The 23,622-nt window shown below is 36.4% G+C and overlaps 1 protein-coding gene across 12 annotated transcripts in view; it reads left to right on the top strand.

The window, feature by feature from the left end:
* The window catches only part of FUT8 (fucosyltransferase 8), a 446,072-nt gene that overhangs the window by 269,638 nt on the left and 152,812 nt on the right, over nt 1-23,622 (top strand). For 11 of the 12 annotated variants that reach the window (XM_072629586.1, XM_072629576.1, XM_072629587.1 and 8 more), the window contains 2 exons: nt 19,380-19,495; nt 19,614-19,779. In XM_072629586.1, the coding sequence (XP_072485687.1) occupies nt 19,396-19,495; nt 19,614-19,779 (266 nt within the window). In that variant the 5' untranslated portion in view covers nt 19,380-19,395. The remainder of the gene's footprint in view (nt 1-19,379; nt 19,496-19,613; nt 19,780-23,622) is intronic. The other variant, XM_072629585.1, reaches the window with a different exon arrangement.

Raw genomic sequence — 23,622 nt, 5'->3', positions numbered from 1 at the left:
CAGGTCTGTCCTTCTACTCTGCTATCTTGGCTGTGCCCCCCGCATTCTTTTGTTCTTAGAACTTGATGTATAGAGCCAGACTACATACACACTAATTGGTGCCATGTATAAATTCTGCATTTGACCTAACAATTAATAGTCTTTTACATTGCTTTGATAAGAGAAGTAGATAAATGAAGTAGTACAGAGTTGGAAGACAAATAGAGTACGGCACAGTTGCATGACAAATGAGAGAACTATATAGTAAAGTATGATCGGAACATTCTGGGAATACATTGCACATTAAGTTGAATATTAGCAAAGTTGCCCATGGGAAAAAGAAAATTTATTATAGTCCTTCAGTCAATCTGTTGCCTATCAAAATGCTTACTAAGTATCTACTATGGGCCAGGTACTGTGCTAAGCTTCAGTTATTAATGTTTAGTATTCCTGCTGCCCTTTGTGGTACTGTCAAGCTTACTAAGATTTTGTAATATTTGTAATATTTTGTAATTTTGTAAAATAAGAAAGCCTAGAATATTAATTCCATACCACCACTACACTTGTGAAAATCAGAGGGCCTATCCTCAATTGTGATAAAGTTATCCTTGTAGTGTTAAAAGGTCATGAACTGGGACTCCTTTTGCTGTGGAAATAATAAAGTGATGGTTGTTCAGTGGGAGGCACTGGATAAATAGCATTTGCTGAGCAAAATTTTGAGGAAGTAGACAGTGGTACAGGTAAGGGATGGATAAATTCTTCCCATCCTCCATCCCTTCTCGGACCTACTGTATTAACCAACCAACTTAACAGATCCTTTGTTTGTTTGGGGTCCCCATGTAACCTATTAACTGCCTTTGTATGTAGCTAACAGAGTGTAGTCATGGATGTAGGTACCACATTGCTGTCTTATTAGCGTACAGGTATGTCTTTGCTAGCTAGCACATTAACTGTTTAGTCCATGATATGAAGGTGTAGGACCTATGTTTATAGACGCAGCAATGTGTCAAGTTTAGGTCTCTGGCCATTTGATGAATCAAGGTAAAAAAGGTATTAGTGGTCCAAGTTCCCAAAGTTCATCTGTGCTGTCTCTGGGGAAAAATATTGTTTCAAGGAAGCAAGACCTGGATGAGTCAGTAAGTAAACCTTTATTAAGTACCTCCTGTGGGTCACTATGTCAAGTGTTCGAAACACAAAGAAAGGCAGAAGACAGCCTCTGCCCTCAAGTTGCTTATAGTGTAATGGGGAAGACAGCACATAAAAAGAAGCTGAAAATCCAGTTGGGAAATAATGAGGGATGGCTTGTGTCTCATGGGTATGATGAAGATCTGCAGGTGGGTGGGAAGTCATGAAGTTCTATGAAAGGAGGTAAATGTCATTCCCATTTTGAGACTGGGTTCTTGCTCATTTATCAGAGAACATAGTGAGGTTGTTGTGCATCTTCTTTGCCATCCTTCTTCACTAGCCTATGACTCAACTATTGCTACACTTAAATGATCTTACTGGTGAGAGTTCTGCTTGGTAAATATTTTCTGAGCAAGGTAAGTGATAAGTCTAGTTCGAGCCTGGTAGAGTTGGTATCATTTTATTATGTGAAGTGCAAATTCACATTAGAAGGCCTGTGCTTATTATAGTGGTAGTCGTGGTCAGTTGAACCTGGCATTCTTGGGACATTTTAGCCATGGCCTTCTCATTCATTAAGCACCTTTTAGTCCCAGCCACCATGATGGGTGATGGGGAGATAAATATAAAGAATGCAACATAAAAAAATGAAGGAAAAAAATGTAGCATCAAGCTTCCATTCTAAATCACCAGGTTGGGTGACTTGGTGAGTTCTGGTTATTTGGGCAAGGCACATTTGGCTGCATGTGGAACCACAGGTCAGAGAGTTGGCTGTCCCCTAGTTTTCCTGTTTTTGGTAGACCTCATACTCCTGAAGGCTATAAGTAAAACATTTGACCATTTTCATTTAGCATTTTCTCTGTTTTATTTATTTTAATCCATTTCATCATTCTAATGCACCTTATAGTCTCATGATAACATGAGTAGTGAAAATGTTGAATCAGTGTTGCCTTGTAGTTGTTCTTCTCAAGTTATCCTTTAAATTGGGTCCCTCTTTTGCTGTTGATTGGCAGAGGGATACCAAATCTAGGAATGCATTATTTTAACAATCCTTTACTAACTGTGGTATTATCTGCTTTAAGCTCTGGCTTACCTTAAATACATATATTAACAGCATTTAGGCATTTGGATGAAATCAATTTATGTTTATACAAAGTTCCCTTCATTGGAGGTGAGCTGTTTTATTTATTCTGAAAGTCTTCCGTACATTATAGGCTTGGCAAACAGGCCAAGTAATTCAGACCAGTTGTACGCAAGGAAAAAATTTGGAGCAAACTATTTTTTTCTAACTCTTTGCTCACATGCACAAGGGTGAACAAGATACTGGGAATAATTGGGTGCTTCCATATGCCATGGATACTCATATATCCATAAAAGGTGCCCTGCAGGTCTGTAAGCATCTTTCTGATATTTCTGGGGCATGGTGTTGGGGGATAGCAGCATTCTTTAAAACATAATTTGACTTAAAGTTTTAAAATCAATAAGTATTTATTTTCTCTCTCATCTCCTTTTCCCCCATTGGGAGAGAAGTAGGAGAGGGGCAGAAAACAAAATCCATTTAATACGTATGTGTAATCAGGCAAAACAAATTCCCTCACTGGCTATGTATTTTTGTCTCATTTTGCATCTTGAATCCTTTAACTTTCTGGGACGTAATCATTAAATCATTGTTGGTCATTGCATTGATTAGGGTTCTTATTAAGCAAATGGAGTGCTCCCAGTGTGTTTTTCTTTTTAGGAATGCTTTAGATTCCCCTGTTATATTGATCATTCATCTTTCTGCTTTAATACTTAGCCTTCATTCTCCAGGGTATATCATCCTGGGTAACATCTTTAGCTTCTTTGCTTTGTGGAATGTATATTTGTCAACATAAACAGTTTCAGGAGGAACAAAGTGAGACTACTGGTAAAATATGTGTCTGATTTACAGTCCTGAGAGATTCTACCTCATTTAGCATGTTCAAATGATTACCATTAAAGCAAGGTGAAGTTATCATTAAGTTACAATACCAGTAATAAGTAATATTGGAATCTGTTTAACAACTGTAGCATAATACATGACAAATTTTAGGGTTCACTACGTAGGATTTATATTTTTAGGGGAAACATCCTCAGACTCATTACTTAAATATAGAATAGAGAAACCATTTCATAATTTAATTGCTTAATAAATATTCTTAGGTTTTTATCTGTGAGCATTGCTCTTTTTTATAAACTTTGCTGTTTGTGTTTTTAAAGCAGCACTGCCTGCTATTATTACAAAGCAAAAAAGTTATTAGATGTTCTGAATGAATTCAATATTGTATCAGCTTTAATAAGTTTCTACAAAGTACCATATTCATATTTCGTAGAAGGGAAAATAGTACCCAAATACCTCTAGGTGTTTTGTATATATGTGTGTGTATACGTGTGTGTTTGTGTATGTGTATCTATATATATGGATATAGATATAGATATATATGAATGTGAAATTTACTTGGTCATAATTAATTGGAAATTAGAAGGCCCAAATTTAAATTTCTAATTGTCATCTTCAGAGGACTACTGAATATCCATTAAAATAAGTATGTGAAACATTTCTGAGCTCAATTTATTTAAAGGCCTGAAATCCATAATTTTAATTTATTTTTTGTCTTGAAATTCACGATGCCATTTCAGCCACTTGGGCTATTTTTCCTGCAACTTATCAGTTATAAAATAATCAGCAATTGAAGCTATTCTTTTGGTTAGGATGTCAGTTAAGTCAATGCATATTGCCCATTTAATGGCCCTTAATTTTTTTTTGTTCTGTTTTATATTTATTATGATTTTCTTCCAGAAACATCTTTATACAGATCATAATTGAGCTTTTAATTGAGTGTCAGGTTTTCACTGTAATTCAAACTTCTTTTTAATTCTTTTTCTCATTTCCTGATTTTGATCTGCCCATTCACATTTCTTGAATCTCTTTAGCTTTTCAATGTACAGGCCTTACCAGCTGTGTAGCAACTTAACACATTTTTCTTTGGATGCATGTAGCAGTTTACTTTCCATTTCTAACCCTGCTGCTCTTAACTTTATACTTCTGTACTTCCAAATCATATGCCGTGTATTTCAATTGTATTATTAATTTTAATTTCTTCTTTTCCTTCAGTCTACCTTGTACATTAGTGTACTTCCATATGTGTTAGATTAACAATTATCTCTATTTTCTTCATATAAAAATATGCTAGGACTCTGGCTGTACCTAGCTTCCTTTAGTTTCATATGTGATTTATGTTTTTGTAATACTTCCCTGTACATTTTTACTTAGAGTAAAATTCTTCTAGAATTTTTAAGCTTCTAGATTTTTAACCATAATCCCCATCTTTCTATTAAATCTCCTTAAGTTAAATTGTTTCAATGAACCCATATATATTTTGCTGCAATTTACTCCCTAAATTGGATTAAACCAAATTATTTTTTTTGAACAACCTCATGCATGCAAGCAAAACTTTCCCCACTAAAACATGAAGTTTTTTTGTTTTTTTAATTGAATTATTTTATTTGTTTTCAGTGTTCTTCAATCACTTCCATATAAATTAGATTTTTTTCCACTCTCTTCCCCTCATTCCCTACTCCCTTCACACTCCCTCCCTGAGATGTTGTACAATCTTATGTAGGTTCTACACGTATATTTCTATTAAATGCATGTTGCATAGAAGAATTAAAATGAATAGGAGAAACCATAAAACAAAACAAAACATAATACAAAAGAAAATGGCCTCTTTCTATCTGGGATCCAATTCCATAGTTCTTTCTCTGGATGTGGAAGGCATTTTGTTGCAAGAGTCCATTGGAAATTTTTTAAGTCCTTGCAGTTCAATGAAGTATTAAGTCTATCATAAAATTCCTTACACACTGTGGTTGTTGCTTTGTACAAAGTTCTTCTGGTTCTGCTCCTTTCACTGAGCATCAGTTCATATAAATTTTTCCAGTCTTCTCTGAAGTCTTCCTGTTCATTGTTTCTCATAGCACAATAGTATTCCATTACTCTCATAAACCACAACTTGTTCAGCCATTCCCCAGTTGATGGGCATCCACTTGATTTCCAGTTTTTGGCCACCACAAAGAGAGCTGCTATAAATATTTTTATATATGTGGGACCCTTTCCCATTTCTGTGATCTCTTTGGGATTGAGTCCCAGAAGTGATATTGCTGAGTCAAAGGGTATGCACCTTTTTTGTAGCCCTTTGCACAAACAAGCCCAATGCAACCAAGATTAGGAGGGATGCAGAAAACTGGGAAAGAATTTTTGCAAATTTTGTCTGTGATAAAACATGATGTGTGACTGGTTTTTAAATTTCGGCTTAGAATTCTTTCTAAAAAAAAAAAAAAGAATTTGATATTCTTTTTATTTATTTATTTTTTAAAAATTTCCTCAGGAAACCTTGCCTTTTTCAAGGTATCTTCTTCCCTCATCTGTTTTCTAAGGGGTAAAAGAACTTGTTCTTTACTTTAGAAAGCAAAAATTAAGAAGCAAAGCCTATTAAGTGGAAGAGGGTTAAATTAAATGCTTCTTGTTTAATCATTCAATCAGTAAGTACTTATTAAGCACCTACTATTAAGTACTGTGTATGGGCAGGAGATCCTCGGACAAAGAATGAAATGCTCTTTACTTGCAATACTGGTAGATGAACTTATGTATAGCTAGAAAGACAAAGCAGCAAAGCACCTTTCTAGGCTTAGGCCCCAAACTGCATCTGTATTAAATAGGAGATTATAAATAAAGTCATTTGAAGGTTTGAGGAAACTCCTGTATCCCATTATCTCCATAGGAGAGAAGTAGAAATGATCTAGTTGCAAATATATTCCAATTTCTTAAATTCCAATTTAGTAATTCATAGTAAATTCAGAGAATTTTCCCTGTAACATTCACCATAAAACTCACTTTTATTCCCATTTGAATTTGTATGTTCCTATTCCATGGATCATATTTGATTTGATTTATATATTTTCTTTTTCTGTAGAGTCATCAAATCTCAGGAACAGGAAAAGAGGATTTTTATCTCTCAACAATTTCTGTGATTTTTCTTCCTGACTCCTGATCTGACAGATCAAGAGAAGGGCAGAGATCTCTACTCAAACTGATTCTGAATTGTCTCTTTTCTAATTTAAGGGTAATCATAGATGAAAAAACCAAGCACTCTTGCCAATATTGAATTATACATACAATCACAAAGACAACACTAATAGTTAACTTTTCCTGGGATCCATTCCAATTTTGGCTCTGGCATTGCAAAATTAATTATTTGCGCTTTTATCCACCCTTTGTCACAGATAGTTAACTTTTTTTGTCTGTTTTACACAGCTACAACTTACTACCTTCACACTCCTCTCTCTCTGCCCCCACCCTCCACTCTCCTTCTTTTTATAGTGCACTATTTGTCCAACTCAGGAAATTCTCTGCAGTCTTCTTGGGCATAAAAATTCCACTTTTCCACAGGCCCTGAAACAATAATGTATGTGCATAAAAATAGCCCAGTTTGCCTTTGGAAGATGCCAATGGACTTGTACCAGGCCACTCTTCACAGGAATATCTTAGATCTTCAAAAAAATAAAACAAAAAAACCAAAACCACCCAGCAGGAAAAAAAACAAAAATATAAATAGATTCTGACTGTCCCATGAAGGGCTTACAGAATTTCTAGCCCTTAACATGGTTTCTACCTCTCACTCATGTATAGGGAGGGGTCAGCAAACTGTGGCCCCAAGGATTAATTGTAAGGCTAATATTCCCATATGAAAAATCAGGCTATGTACCAGTTTGCCTAAACTTGCTCTATAGGAAAAGGGGAATGGAAGCAGGTGATGCTTACTCATTCACTATTTTTGTGCTTTTCAGGAATCTCTGAGTATTTGAGACTCAAGACTTTACAGACAAGCATTAGAACCTTGCCAAGCAACTCCTACATCTACTTTCTTATAACCAGGGGGATCTTCAGTAGACATGACAGATAGCCAGTGAATCAGACCAATAATATGCCCTAAAAATTTCAAACAGCTAGGTGATACACTGGCCCTGGAGGCAGTAGGACCTGAGTTCAAATGCAGTCTCAAACACTTGCCCCTTACTAGCTGTGTGAATCTGGACAAGTCACTTAAACCCAATTGATTACCTTGCAAAATAATATGAAATAAAATAAAATTCAGGCAGCCATAGCTGGCAACCAGAACCAGAACGGTACAAGAAAAGTGAGAGGCTATTATTGTTGATCCAAAACTCCCATGCTAGTCATTAGAGACAGACAGATACTTGCAAGGTTCTTCTATCTGAAGCTCTCTTAATCCAGAGCTAACTCATAGGAAGCAAAGATCAGTCTTCAAGCAGGGGTATGTCAAACAGATTATATGATTCAGTCAAGAGAAGATGGAGACATTAACATTCATTCAATAAGATCTCTAACAAATAATGTGTAAACCAAATCTTATTTTCCACTTTTGGCTGATCATGTGCCTTCCAATGCAGGCAGCCCAGGCTAAAGCCCATCCCTCACTAAGCCCTGATTTAGAGATTTCAGAATCTTATAGCTGGGGCATGGGACATGTCAATGAGGGAAGACTGCCAAAACGGAGCTCACCAGAGTCAGAGAGAGCAATAATTTCCTGACTAACTCAGCAGAATTGCTGAAGGATTGATTCAGTGCTCTGCAAATTCTTACCTAATCAAGGCATTCCTTTGTTTTCTGTAGCTATAATGGAAGAGCCAAACTGCAGATATGAGGCATGTGTAGAGCTAGTAATGTATTCTAGTTGGAATATGTTGAGTTGGAGATCAGTCTCGGTCTAGGACATCCAATTTGAAATATCTAATAGACCGTTGGTGGTGTGGGCCTAGAGCATGGGAGAGAGACTATATATATGAGTTATCTAAAAAAAGATAATAATATTTGAACCCATGGAAGCTAGGAGTCGCCAAATAAGAAAGGATAGAGAGTGTAAGATCCGTAATTCCCTTTGCTGGGGAACCTTGTACCTCTCCCCTAACCATAGGGTGTTCTTTTGATACCAAAGGAAGAGGTCAAGTACCTCCAGATTGATAATAGGTAGTAGTTTAATCAATCTATATGAATAGTTACAAACAGGGGCAATCTTTGGTCTAGGGCAGTGACCAGACAGTTTAGTGAATCGCCGCCAAAGAATCCCCAAAATCCCCATGGTGATTATAGCAAACAGACAAAGGGAGGAGGAGCTGGGGAATGCACCACTACTGACTGGTGGATATTTTTGGTTTTCTGCTTATTTATGAGCTTGGGTATTAATCCAATGTTCTGTCCAGCATATATTGATCATGTACCAGTCACATATGGGTCACGATAGTCTTGTTTTGGCTTTCATAGGTCATAGTATCTTAAGTTTGGACTCGGTGCCTAAGGTATGATTTAGTATCTAAGTTATGATTTCTAATAAGTCACCATATCCAGGTGTCCAACTTTCACAAAGTTTAAGTTTTTATGGGTTTTCACTTATTACTCTTTTATAGCTTTTCTCCTATCAGGATCTCATAGAGAGAAAAGAGAACAAGACCCAGGACAGATCTTTGTTTATATATTCAGGTATGGGTCCAACAAAGGAGACTGAGATGGAAAACCATCAGATATATAGGAGAACCAATGAAGAGTGTTGTTCAAAAGCAAAGCAAGAACAACAAAAATAGAGAGAGAAAAGAGCTTCCAGCACAGGAAAGTAGTTGATAGTGTTATGTAATGCAGAGAGGTCAAGAAGGATGAGGACTGAGGTAAAAAAACCATTCAGTTTTTCAGTTGAGTAGTTCTCAGCAGCTTGATTGCTGAGAATGGGTTTGGTTGACATACTTAGCTTTTCTACTGTACTTTGTGAATGAGTCCATTGCCATGAAGTCTCTTCCATTGCCAATGAATGCACTTCTTTCATAACATCTCTGACAAGTATTCATCTTACAACTTGTTAAATGTCTTCCAGGGTGGGAGCCCATTTTGTCATGATTCTGTTTATTGCCTTTTGAGTCAAGTTTGATTATTGAGTTCTTTATATCAGTGATTTTTATAACAATGACAATAATAGTAGCTAGCACTTGGAGCACTTTAGGTTTGCAAAACACTTTACATGTTTTCTCATTTGATGCATTAACCCTTTGAGATAGGTACTATTGTTAACACATTTCATAGCTGAAGAAAACCAAGACTGAGAAATTAAGTAACTTGCCTTCCCAGCTAGTTTCATGTGACAGCTTGTCTTCCTAAATGCATTACATTTTTTCCTATTAAATATATGTCATTTTTTTTGATTCAGTTCAGTCTGTTGATATCTTTCTGGATTCTCATTCTGTCACCCAACATTTACTATGGGACTGTTATCAAATTGTTCATCTAAAGCACTGTAATATTTTAAAAAATATATAACTGGGCAGAGAATACACTAAAAATGTGGAATGGAATGTGTCAGGATAGAACCCTGAGGTGTGATCCTTTAAAGACCTTCCCAGTTGACATTATTCCACTGCCCTCCAGTATAAGATTGACATGGTGAGACCTATACCTTTGGATATCACTTCTATTGCTGTAATCCAGGCTAATGAATTGGTGTAGGATTAGGCCAGAAGCAGGAGACCAGTGAGGAAACTATTGAAACAGGCCTGGAGATCAGTGATAAAGGCCTGGACAAAAGGAATAACTCTATAAATATGTGAGACATGAAGAAGTAGAAATGACAAGGTTTGGCAGTTGATTTGGATATGTGGGATAAGAGAGAGGGAGGAGTCAAAGGTGCACATCTGGGTGACTGAAAAGATGATAACACCACTGGAAAAAATAGAGAAATTCAGAAGAAAGTTGTATCTCCTCCTCGCCCCCACCAAAAACAAAACAAAACACATGATGTGCTTTGTTTTGAACATGTTGAGTTTCAAATGCCTACAGGACAATCTAGTTTGACGTGTCTCATAGATAGTTGATCTTGGACTGGAGTTTAGGAGAGACAGTATGGCTGAATATATAAATCTGGGAATTACCAGCATAAGATGATCATAAGATGTGAGTTGATGGAATCACCAGGAGAAGGTATAGAGAGAGAGAGAAGAGAAAGCCCAGTACAGAACCTTGGCCTACATCTATAGCTAAGGGAGCAGGATTTCGATTATGACCAGTAGTGATCAGACAGGGAGGGAGTAAGAAAACAAAGACACAATAGTGACACAAAAGCCCATAGAGGAGAGAATATTGAGGAGAAAAGTGTAGGTCTTAGTTTTCTTCTTTGTAATATGGGGAAAAGGGAGTCGGCTAGATGATTTCAAAAGTCTTTTCCAGCCTCTTATCGTTCAATAATCTGCCTGGCCATATCATCTTGGAATACTCATTTCCCTGTTTCATCTGCTAGATCACTGGTTCTTAAACTTTTGGTCTCAGGACCTCTTTGAACTTTTAAAATTATTGCACAATCCAAAGAGCTTTTATTTATATGAGTTTTGTCTGCCAGTATTTAATATATTATAAATGAAAATAAATAGCATATTAACATGTTTATTTATCTTAAAATAATAATCCATTATATGCTAAATGAGATAACCTTTTTACAAAAAATAACTTTTCCACAGCAAAGCATTTGGTAGGAAGAGTGACATTGTTTTACATATTTTTACAAATCTCTTCATTGCAATAGAAGGCAGCTGGATTCTCCAGTCTTTTGCAGATATTTTCCTTCTTTTTGGAATATGTTGTTTTGGTTGAATTATATAAAGAAAATCTTGTTTCACACAGATAAGTATTTGGGAAAAGGAATATTTTAATAGGAAAATAACTATTTAGTATGGTTTCGGGCATGGTTTTTTGTCCTCACAGATCCCCTTACAGGGCTTTGGTGACCCCCAGAAATCTGCATACCACACTTTGAGAACCATTGTGTTAGATTAAAATAACATGCTGAAATTCAGGCATGCACTGCCTGTGATATTTCCTTGTTTTACCAGTCTTCTGAAACACAGAAGAACTAGTTTCAAATCCTGACTCTTCCACTTCCTAGCTATATGATTCTCAAATCATTTCCTTGAATCTTAATGTGTTTCCTCCTGAGGGGGTTATATTAGATGATCCCTGAGGTTCCTTCTAACTCTGAATCTTATGTAAATGACACTGCTTCAGCAAGCACACCTACAGGTTCTTTCTGTGCCTTAGATGGGATTCATCTACATCAGATGACTTAATTTCATTTAGGACATGTGATTTTTCTGAGGCCTCCTAGTCTTCATCCTTCTTGACCTTTCTTGCAGCCTTTATATTGTCAATCACCCACTTCTCTCCTTGATGCTTTCTTCTCTTGATATTTTTGTGACACTGTTCTCTCCTTATTTTCTTCCTTTTCTCCTTTGTTGGATTTTCTTCAGCATCATGCCTACCGTGGGTGAGTGTCTTCCAAGACTTTGTCCTGGACCTTGTCCTCTTTTCTCTCTGATCTCTCGCTTGATGATCTCATCAGCTCTCATGCCTTCGTTTATCTCTGTGCAAATGATTCTCACATATACTAGTGTAGCTCTTTTCTCTTGACCTTCAGTCTCACTTCTCCAACTATATTTTAGACATCTCAAACTAGATGTTCCACAGATATATTAAACTAAATGTGCCTAAAACTGAACTATTTTTTATCCTTCCCTCTAAATCTTTCCATCTTTCTAACTATTCTTGAGGGTATCATCATGCTTTCAGTCCCCCAGGTTTTAAAACTTAGGTACCATGCTCTCCTTTTCACTCTCCCTTACCACATTTCCCATCCCACTATGCATCCAATGAGTTCTCTTGATTCTGCTGACATAGCATTTCTTGTACACGCTCACTTCTCTCCTCAGACACTGCAGCCAAACCAGTGTAGACAAGTCCTCCAAGACTACTGCAATAACCAGTTAGTTGGGCTCCCTGCTTCACATCTCTCCCCACTCTAATCCTTCCTCCACTTAGCTGTCACATTGATTTTCCTAAAATGCAGGTTTCACTTTGTCATTCCTCTATTCAGTAAACACCAGTGGCTCCCAGTTATTTCTAGGATCAAACATATACAATCCCCTGTTTGACTTTTCCTTTGAGATTACCCTAAATTTGTTTGTACACAGGACTTGGTTTGATTTTGTCATTTTGCATTTTGTCTCCCTCATTAAACTATGAGGATCCTGATGTTTTGTTTTGTTTTTGTTTTTTGGTGTCCTCAGGACTTATCACAGTGCCAGCTCATTGTTATTGAAGTCATGTCTGATTCTTTGTGACCCCATTTGGCACATAGTAGGTACTTAATTAATAAACATCATTTAACTCACCAATTCCATCCAAATTGTATTACCTTGCACCCTCTAACTTATAGGCCCTGGACTTTACTGCCTTAGTGCTTTTGCCCATATTGTTCCCAAGTGTACTATCCATTGCCTCTTTAAAATACAAATAATCTTTTAACCCATCTCTATTCCTTACTCTTCTCATGCCCATGCTCATTAACATCCTTTTCGCCTTTGGACCTAACAAAGCATTTTGTTATATACTTCCTAAATGTACTTTGTATATTAATGTGTGTATTTTATATCATATTCCCTGTTATAGTTTGAGAGCTGTCAAAATAGTGACTGTGTCTTAAATGGAGTCAGGCCAATCTGAGTTCAAATTCTATCTTAGATCTTTGTTACTTGTGCTAGCTTAACCCTTTGTGAGCAGTCAGCCTCAGTTTCTCCATCTGTTAAATGGAGACAATACTACTATTTCCCTCCTAGAGTGATTGAGGATCAAATGAGATAAAATATGTAGAGCAGTTTACAAATCTTAAAGTGCTGTATAAATGTTAGTGCCTAATGTAGTGCCACTTGTACCCAGTGGGTACCTGATATACTTGTTGAATTTAATTAAATTCAACTGAATATACTTTGAAAATCTATTATGAACTCATTTGTATCTTTAGTTTTTTCCTGTTTTCTCCATTAGAATCATATTTGAATCCCCCATCCCAATAGAACTGTCTTCCCTTCTAGAAGCTCAGGTCATGCCTGTGTGTTCCCAGAGGTTTTTTGAAGGTATTTGTCATACACACCTATGTATTCCTTCTTGGCTCATATGAATTATGACACAACCTCCCTACCAATCTGACTCTTGTAAAATAAGAAAAGATAAATACAACATACCACTCTGCTTCAGTGAAAAGTAATGCAAATAAATGAATAAGGCCATACAGATGGAAGGATTTTGAATCCAGGAGAAGAAGGAAAGCTTTCATAAATTCTATCTGTCTGTAATTTTATTAAGTATTTCTATGTTAAGTAGACAAAGACAAGAACAGTGCTATTTCATTGGCTAGGTTGTAGCCTTAAGAGGTTTGAAGGTTGCTAGATATACTGTAACCTTAGTGTTACTCTTCTTCAATAGCTTAAGTCATGAGTGATGGCCATGTTTCCTGACATTTAAACTGTCAGTATTTTTATAGTTAGCTATAAATAAGGTAGGCAGCTAGGGGGTACAGTGGATAGAACAACTAGTCCTGGAGTCAGGAAGGCTCATCTTTGTGAGTTCAAATTCAGCCTCAGGCACTTATTAGCTGTGTGACCACGGACAAATCACTTTAGCCCAGTTTGCCTCAGTTTCCTCATCTGTAAAATGAGCTGGAGAAGGAAATGGCAAACCAGTCCAGTATTTTTGTGAAGAAAACCCCAAAAGGGGTCATGAAGTGTCAGACAGGACTGAAAATGACTAAACAACAATAATGTAAATAAGGTGGATTTACCAAGTAATATTGTTTATAAGTTATTATAATCTTAATAGAGAATTAAAAGCCACTGATATAAAAGAATGGGCTTTAGAGTTGAAATTGTATTTCAATTCTAATTTCTAATACTTACACTGCCATGACAAGTTGTATAACTTCGGCAAGTCACTTAACATCTTTGGGTCTACAATTCTTCTACTATAAAACGAGAGGGACTGTGTGATCCCTTCTTCAACTCTGTGGTTGTGCAACAGTGCCCTGTACAACTGATATCTTCCCATATAAGTCATTCTTCTAACGTCAAGTCCAAGATGAACAAATTACACTGATCTCTTTTCTTCCCCATCTCCCTCAAAAAATGACATCCTTCTTGTAAATCTTCTTCAGCACTTCCTTGAAATAACATGGCCGAAAAAGCTATAGCAGAACAAGGGAATAACTCATTGGTAAGTTGTCCTGGGGGTAGCATCTAGAGGCAGTGGCCCTCCTGTTCTGCCCCCTAGCTGAGGCAGATAGTCTCACAGTACAGGGATGAACCTGGAGTCAGGAAGACCTGAGCTCAAATCCAATTTAAAACACTTCCTAGCTGTGGCCCTTGGGTAAGCCACTTAACCTCTATCTCCCTCAGTTTTCTCAACTGTGAAATGGGGTGAACAGCATCAAATGAAAGAATATTTGTAAAAGCACTTAGTACAGTGCTGGGCACCCGTGAAGTGCTGTATAAATACTTACTGCCTTTGTTTTCTCCTCTTCCCTCTTGCTTCCCACCTTTTTACCATCCCCTGTGGGAACAATGGTCTGGGACTTTGACTGTCCAATGGAAGAGCAAGGACACTGATCAGCAGTTAATCAGCATCTCTTTATAAAGTGCCTATTATTTGCCAATCCCTGTGCTGGGTGGTAAGATGCAAATACAAAGCATGAAACAAAGTCTACTCTTATAGAGTTCATGTGGCAAAAGGGAGTGATGAAATATGGCAACAAAGGGAAGTGTGCAGCAGGAAGTATCAAGATTCCACTACAGATGTAGGTGCTGCAGCCTCCCTAGAGCATAGATAGATGCCAGGGAGCCCTGATGGTGGCAGGCTTCTCTCTGGGCCTTACCACCGAGTTTGCTGCACTTGCTCCAAGGGTGATGAACTTGCTTTAGGAAAAAGCAATTGGTCATCTTTGCTAGTAAAAAGACACCAATCAAACAAACAAAACAGTGCCTGACAGGAGTTCCAGTCAGCTTCAAATGGTTAGTCAGTTAGGTGTTAAGTATTCATGTGCCAGGCATCTTCCTGAGCTCTGGTGAAACAAAGGCAAAAAACAGCTCCTGCCCTCGAGGAGCTCACAGTCAAATGGAGGAGGCAGCATGTAAGCAATTTTATACAAGCCAGTTATGTACCAGATAAATTGGAGATCATTAATAGAGGGAAGGTACTAGAGTTGAGGTTTGGGAAAGGCTTCTTGCAGAAGTTGGAATTTTGGCTGTGACTTAAAGAAAATGAGGAGATAGAAATGAGGAGATAGAGCATTCTAGGCCTGGGGGATAGCCAGTGAAAATGGCAGGTGTTGTGGAAAGAATACCAAGGAGGCCAGTGTTTTGGATTTTTGAGTATGTGGTTAAATATAAGGCTTAAGGATACGAGAAAAAAAGTAGAATGGCTGAGGGTTATAAAGGGCTTTGGAAGCAAAACAGAGGATTTTGTATTTGATTCTGCAGTGATAGGGAGCCACTGGAGTTTATTGAGTTTTGGGGGGTGGAGGTGGTGACATGATCATGGTGGAAAGTGAGTGGAGGGTAGACTAGAGTGAGAGAGATTTGAAGCAAGGAGCCCAACAATCATGCTATTGCAGTAGTCAAGGTGTGAGGTTGATGAGGTTCCGTAGTAGGATGACATCTATATATTGTACTGAGCCTTGGGTCTAGAGTTCCTTCAAGAAGATAAAGCACTGACTCGTATCCTACTCTTTTAACACTGTGTGACCATAGACAAGTGATTTAATCTCCCTAGGAATCACTTTCTTCATTTATAAAATGAGAGGGATGGTATAGGTGTTCTTTGAGAACCTTTCCCTACTTAGATCTAAAATTCTTTGATTGACTTCATTAAGTGTCTCTGTATAGGATGAGTGGCATCGAGACTAAAGCAAAGTGAAAAGTTCCTTTTCTAAATCACCTGGTTTTGTTACTCAGAGAGAAGTTTCAGGTGCACAATTGCATAGTAGGTGGTTATATTATGTGTTTAAAAAATTATTATGGATTCTATCCTAAGAGTAAAACATGGTAACCATACCTGTTTGTTTCTATGGGCAACTGAGTCCATTATTTAGTAGCCCTATATGGTGAGGACTCAGGAGCACGTTCAGAGAAAGAGATGAGGACTCAAAAGCTAATTCTAACTAGAGAAATCCTTAATAATCTAGACCCCTTATGTAATCAATAGCCACCCAAAGAGAAGTGGAGGACAAAGTAAGTCTTCTCTGAGAATCAGAAAAACATTGGTGTTTCTCTAGCATTTATGCTTAACCAGGTAAACTCCCATCACCTCAACTATTTGAATGGGGGATGGACCAGCAATTAATCCCTTTTGTTGAAAAAGACTAAGGCAGTAGGTATCAATGCCCATCCAGAAGTGAAATTTCCAGATGGAGGGAAAAGTCCTTAGTTAGATCCTTGGTATACTCCACTCCAAGGGACATGGGTCCTCTAAACTTTAAAAAACATACTAGGTAGCCATATACAGGAGGACTGTATATAGAAGAGTTTAATTATAGTTATTTGAATGATATGGTGGTCAATGTAGGTGATAGAAGAAAGAAATCAGCAAAAAATTATTTTTTTTAAAATATAACTACACAGTATACCAAACTTCCCCCCCATACAAACACACATACTCACACACTCACACACACACACACATACATGCACACACATGCATATATTGGGCTGTCAAGTTTCGGGTTACACTGGTGGGCAGATTCTCACTTCCCAGAGTTTGGAGGAAAAAAGACCGTGTAATCATATTTAAATGGCTTTTGAAATACAGACATATGTAGAGCTAGATTGGGTTTGTTATATAATGAAAATTATTGGTCTGGTCTGGGTTTTTTATATGGCAAGGTTGGACTTAGATACTCAATGGACATTCTGTGCTAAGATCATACCTAATATAGTCATGCCCATTTTGTTCCTCATGTTATCCTATTGGTTGATGATGAAATAAGGGAAAAAGAGAGCCTGGAAGTGGCCTTCCTATTATCTTCTTGTGTGCATTGATAAAGTTCTTAGATCCATTTTTTTAACATCTCTGTCCTAAAACTGACTGCTGCTAAAATAAACTTAAGGGATATGGGTTTTATTTTGCTTTCAAATCATTTTCCAGAAACTGCCCATCCAATTCAGAAAGAGATTAAGATCTGATTTTTTTTTTTTTACAGTCTTAACAGTGGTGTACTACGAGATGCCTCATTTATGAGTATATATATGTTTATGGCCATAAATTGGGTAATTGTGCACCTAAGTGCTCCATTCCTTGTATCATTACCCAGCTTGTGCATACACAAATGAAGGCTTTTTCATATACCTTCTGCAGTCTGGGACACTTATGATTTAAAGAGGAAGCAATATGTTTTTCTTCTGGAAGCTAGTTATTTTTTATTCATGCATCTGTTCCTGGTCAGTGCTAATGCATACCAATTTAGAGCAAAAATGTAAAATATATCCTCTAATAGTCCCTTAACTGTTAAAAAAAAAAAAAAGCCAGCTCCTTTACTGAACAGATGTTCTTAAGTGGCCCAGGTAGTTAATAGTTGTTTCTGCTTGTTTGGCTACATAAGAAATATTGAAATTGCTATAAGAGTTTTGTTGTATTTAAGCTTTTGATTAGAAGCATGGAAGTTTTTAAGCAACTGTAATTAAAAAAATTCCTTAACTTAATGGTGATGATGGTGGTAAAAGACAGACATTTTATGTCCAATTCCCCTTTACAAAATGATCAAATAGTCCAGTAATTCAGTGAATTTGTAAGATTTTTTTTATATTAATCAATTGAGTAACATACTGTGATAACTTATTATGAAATCTTAGGTTAATGACATTTTTGGGGGTGGTCACCAAGTGAAAACCACCTTTAGCTTAGTAACTTGTTTTGTTTAATTGGGTCCTCCTCCATCACTTTGAATAGGTAATGACATTTAATATTGGAAAATGATGGAGAGCACTAAGTCAAAGTTGGGGAGTGGTTGAATATGGAAAATGGAAAAAATAAAGTATTTATCTGATGCTGTAACTGCCTCTTTCAGTCGGTGGAGTGTGAAGAGAGGCTGCTGGACCCAGTATTACACCTTAGTATAGTTTTTGAGTCTTCCTCTCTTTTCATGGTCATATCATGTTGTTAACCTGGTTTGGGTTCTCCTTATTACATTATACTTAAAAGACTGTGTCCCAGTTTCAACACATTTCTATATTCTCTTGAGCATTATTTAACTTGTTGACTCATTTATAACACGAGCTTTATGAATTTTTGTCCCAGGAGATTTTGACAATATTAATTGATTGCTTTTATAAAGTTCTTCAACATTTCCTGAAGAACAAAAGCTGGGATAAAGCAGGTATTACTAGAATTATGGCAGAAAAGTAGCTTTGAATTGAGTGCTCTATAGATGTGTGAAAGATATTTAGTACTGACAGATAATTTGCCTTCTCAACCACTCTGATTTTTTTCTACTATGTTCATATTTAGATACCAAAAATAATTGACTCTGCTGAGAGCAAACAGGCCATTAGATTTTATCAGTACAATAAAGCTTCAGTTTTTTGTTGGTATGGTTAGCTCCCAGTTATCCACACTATTGAATTGGACCGTATTTGCAGATAATCTAAAATAGGGGAGAAACAAATTATTATTTTTTGTGAAAACAAATAATTCATTCACCTTCTGGCATGGCCTTATTGTCAGCAGTTTAGAAATAAGTTTGTGAAAAGGAAACTTCTGTGATCGAAAACACAAAATAAAAAATCATAGAAATATAGATTTAGAGCTGGAAGGACCTTAGAGACTCTCTAGTCCAACTCTTTTATTTTACAGATTTCACTGAATCCCAGAGAGATTAATGACCTGCTCAGTGTCACATAGCTAGTAAGTATCTGAGCCAAAATTTGAATCCAAATCTTTCTGACTTCATGTCCAATATTCTGTCACTAGTCCATGCTATTTCTAATCCTATGGTTAATCCAGAATTGTATATGACCTCTGAGAGAGTAAATGTGTTAGACTGAAGGTTGGGAAGAGGGATTGTAAAGCAGGTTTTTGGAAATAATGAGAAAGTTGAAAAAGATTCTCTGCTTCTTGTAAGAACACAAATGAGTTAGGATATTATTTTCTGTTTTAACCCAACTTTGTTTCCAATGTTCTTCCGCGCCCAAGAAGAGAGAAATTCATTGGTAGCTTTTATTGTGCTCTTTGATATAGTGATTTGAAGAGTTATCAATAAATAACTTTTAACAACGTAAGCATGTATTGTTGCATAATTTATTATCTAAATTATGTTTTGTTTTCTATCCTTTAGGATACCAGAAGGTCCCATGGACCAGGGACCAGCTGCAGGAAGGGTACGCGCTTTAGAAGAACAGCTTTTAAAAGCCAAAGAACAGATAGAGAATTACAAGAAGCAAACAAGAGATGGTTGGTGACTATACCACTTTTAATTTTTCTTGCCCTAATATTTGCTTTACCACAAATATTTGAAATTTTCTACTCAGCCAAGTTTTGGAAATGCTGATATTCTTATGCTCTTCAATAGCAGGTCTAGGAAAGGATCATGAGATACTGAGGAGGAGGATTGAAAATGGAGCTAAAGAGCTCTGGTTTTTTCTCCAGAGTGAACTGAAGAAATTGAAAAATTTAGAAGGAAGTCAACTCCAAAGACAAGTGGATGAATTTCTATTTGATTTGGGTCATCAGGAAAGGTACTCTCTGCTTTCATTTTTTTTCTGGTCTTGAGGAAGACTGTAGTGTAAGAATAGAACACAAATATTTAAAAAAAAATGTTTTTTCCTGCTGCATATTAAATGAAGGCATGTTTTGGTTAATGATATCATTGATCTTAGATTTGTATTTGACATAGAAGGTGCTGAATGAATTAAACATAGAATAGAAAATATTTTAAAACTATGTTTTGAAAAACCTTTATTAGATAAGTTAAATTATCAAATTGTTGATGGCAATAACCAATAAACCAAAACATTTCTCTTTGTAAATTCATTTGAAATCTTCTTTTCATAAGGGTTTAATGTTAAGAGAATGCTGTTTTTGTTGGGTTATAGTACTTAATGTACTGACAATGAAATTTTAAAAAAATATATAAATATTAAAAACTTGAAAATAGCTTTTTGTTGCTAATTAAAGGTTAATGGCTGATTTTGAGTTTTTGAAAAACAGCATCTATTAATTACCCTTCCATTTCCATGGTGGAAAGGGAAACTTAAATTTGATTCTATTGGCTATTTATGCAGTTAAAAAACATTTTGTCTTGCACTTTGTTTAAATGTGTAACAAAATAAATTTGTTATTCATTATAAAAACAGTGATACCTTTACTTGGACCTATTATATTCAAAAGGCCATATTCCTAGTAGGATTATGATGGTAATTACTTTCTCATTAGTGAACAATAAAAGAAAATGTGTTATATCAACACTGCCTACTCTTGTGGAGGAAAAGCACCTTTCTAAATAAGAGAACCTCGTATACTGTTGTCAACAATATTATTAGAAATTTTGAAAAATCGTTTCCCTGTTTTCATAGAAAAGGCAAAGAAGAAGTCATTTCATGAACATTTTTTTCTTAGTGCTAATGAATCCACAGGATTATTATAGTGAGGATTTCAAGTAGATTTAATTAATTTCAGTAAATATTTTTTAAATGCCTAATGAAAGGAGCACTGGTGCAGTGGAAGGAATGTTGAATTGGGCATTAAGAGGACTTCAGTTTGAATCTTTGTTCTACTCCTGGCATTACCTATATGTCCTTTGGCTAATTTAACTTCTGGAACTTAGTTCCCTCATCTGTAAAATGAGGACATTGCACTGACCTCTGAGTACCCTTTTAGCTTGAAAACTGTGATCAGTTTTCAAGGCAGCTGGTAGTGCACCGGCTAGGGTGCCAGGCCTAGAACTAGGAAAACTTGAGTTCACATCCACCTTGTAGACACTTGCTGATTGACTCTGGGCAAGTCACTTAACTGCTCTTTGCCTCAGTTTCTTCAACTCTAAAATGGGAATAATAATAACTCCTACTTCACAGAATTCTTTTGAGGATCAAATGAGATCATATTTCTAAAAGGCATTTAATACAGTTCCTGGTAAAATGGCACTATATAAATGCTAGCTAGATATCATTATCTTATGATCCTAATAAATGTGTTCTCTGAAGAACTTTAGAATTGATTGTGTGACATGGGAAACCCTGATATTGGACCACCCAGAATGGCATGCCTTTATCAAAAAAAGGTACTGTCTTCTATGAGCAAAGCAGAATTGAAATAGCTCAAAAGAAACACGAGATACACAAATTTAGAGAATCCACCCCAAATGTTCACATGTACTATTTATACTCGACCTGTGGTAGGGTATTCCGAGCTCATATTATTCTGATCAACCACAGTTGGACTGACTATATCTTGACTCTCTAACATAGTGATGTCCTTTTGGTCCTCTTTGAGAATGAAGGACAATAACCAACTATGTGAGACACCATGCCAGATAAGACTGTCTTTGAATTGACTATGAGACTGAGATATCTAATTATGAGTGAGAATATGAGGACGAGGCAGCACTCTGGATAGACCCAGAAAGACTGGAGTTCACATCTGGCCTCAGACACTTACTAGCTGTGTGGCTCAGGATAAATTATTTAACTTCTGTGTTCTTCAGTTTCCCCATCTGGAAAGTGAGAGGATTCAGTTAGCAATAAAGTTCCTTCCAGCTGTAAACTTATGATCCTGTGGTAATGTCCTATAGTAGAAAAGTTTAATTTAAATTCTTAGCACTATATTTAATCTATACCTAGACCATAATACCACATGTTAATGGAAGTTCTGTAGATTTAAAGAAATTCTAGGTTACTGTAAGAGCTGAACAGGTTTTCTGATGAGGCTTATATAAAAGAATTCTTGTTATTAATCTTCTGAATTTTATGTTGAATTTTCATCTTTAAAATAAGCTTGTGATATTTATTTGTTTTGAGGTCTTGTGTCATTCCAAAAATTTGGTTATCCATTTTAGCTTTCTGATATATCAGAAATTATTCTTTAAAGAATTATCACATATTTGAATTGGGAACCATTACCTAACAACTCTACTTGGTATTCAAAGCCTTAATGACCTGGTCTTCTCCTACCTTTCCTGTTTTCTTACTGTCTACTCTCCTTCACATACTCTGTGATCTAGTGTTCCAGCCTCCCAGGTGTTCCTCACATGATACACTCCATCTTCTTATTCCAGGCACTTTCACTGTCTGTTCCTCCATTCCCAGAATTTTTTCCCTCCTCTACTCTGTCTTCTGGATTTCCTGGCTTCTTTCAAGTTCTACCTTCTGGAAGAAGTGATTCTCAATCCCCCTTAGTGCTGGAGTCTTCCCTCTCTTTATTACTTCCAATTTATACTGTATATGGTTTGCTTGTACATGGTTGTTTGCATATTGTCTCCCCCATTAGACTTTGAGTGCCTTGAGAGCGGGGATGATTTTTTGCTTTTTTTTTTTTGTAACCTCAGCTCTTATCACAGTGCCTGGAACATAATAGGCACTTGAGTACTTATTGACTTAATTTGACATAAGTAAACTTGCATCATATGCATGTACTAGAGTACCTGTCTTTCTAGAATAGCTGCATCACTGCAAAGTTGATAAAAGTGTTATCATTTTTGTAAATTTAATCAAATTTGAAATATACTAGGGAAACTCATGAAAGTAGATCTTTGGATTCTTCTTTTGGAAAAAGAATAAAAATTGTCTAGTTTACTTCCAACTCTATATCTTCATGTGTAGGGGCACCTAGATGGTGCAGTGGATAGAGTGCAGGACCTGGAGTGAAGAAGACTGAATTAAAATCTGTGTGACAACCCTGGGCAAGTCACTTAATTCTTTTTTGCATCATTTCCCTCATCTATAAAATTAACTGTAGAAGGAAATGGCAAACCACTCCAGTGTCTTTGCCAAGAAAACCCCAAATGGGGTCACAGAGAATCAGACATGACTGAAACCACTGAATAACAAAAATCCTCATATGTAACACTTTGTAAAACCAGGATTGTTTCTGTTGTCTTCCATTGTGATAGAAGATAATATAGTCTCAAGCCTTCTGTATTCCATGATCTCAAACATTTTTGATCCAGCCCTTTCTAGATTTTGAAGTGGTAAACTCAGATGATTTTCATAAGAAACTTGCTTAGTGGGGAGACCAATGTAGTCCCATGAGAATGGCCACAGTCATCTTTATTGTTTTTCTTTTCAAGGTAATAATTATGTCCTGATCTCTGAAATCATGTACATTCATTGAAGGACAAATATCTGTATTAATATCTTAGTGTCCTACTTCTCCAATACATGGATTCAGGACATAGGCCCCTTGATCACTGGTTTTACCACTCATCACAACTCTGGTCATGGTAAACAATAACTCTTAAACATGTGATCTTGGGGGTTTTGTTGTTCACTTATTTCAGTCACTTTTGTGACCCCATTTGAAGTTTTCTTGGCAAAGAACTTAGGTTATTTATTTTTTAAAAAAATTTAGCATTTTATTTTTTCCTC

This window comes from Notamacropus eugenii, chromosome 1, assembly GCF_028372415.1.
Source record: "Notamacropus eugenii isolate mMacEug1 chromosome 1, mMacEug1.pri_v2, whole genome shotgun sequence".
NCBI lineage: Eukaryota > Metazoa > Chordata > Mammalia > Diprotodontia > Macropodidae > Notamacropus > Notamacropus eugenii.
Note: the sequence above shows the minus strand (reverse complement) of the source record. Positions and strands in the feature narration are given on the sequence as shown.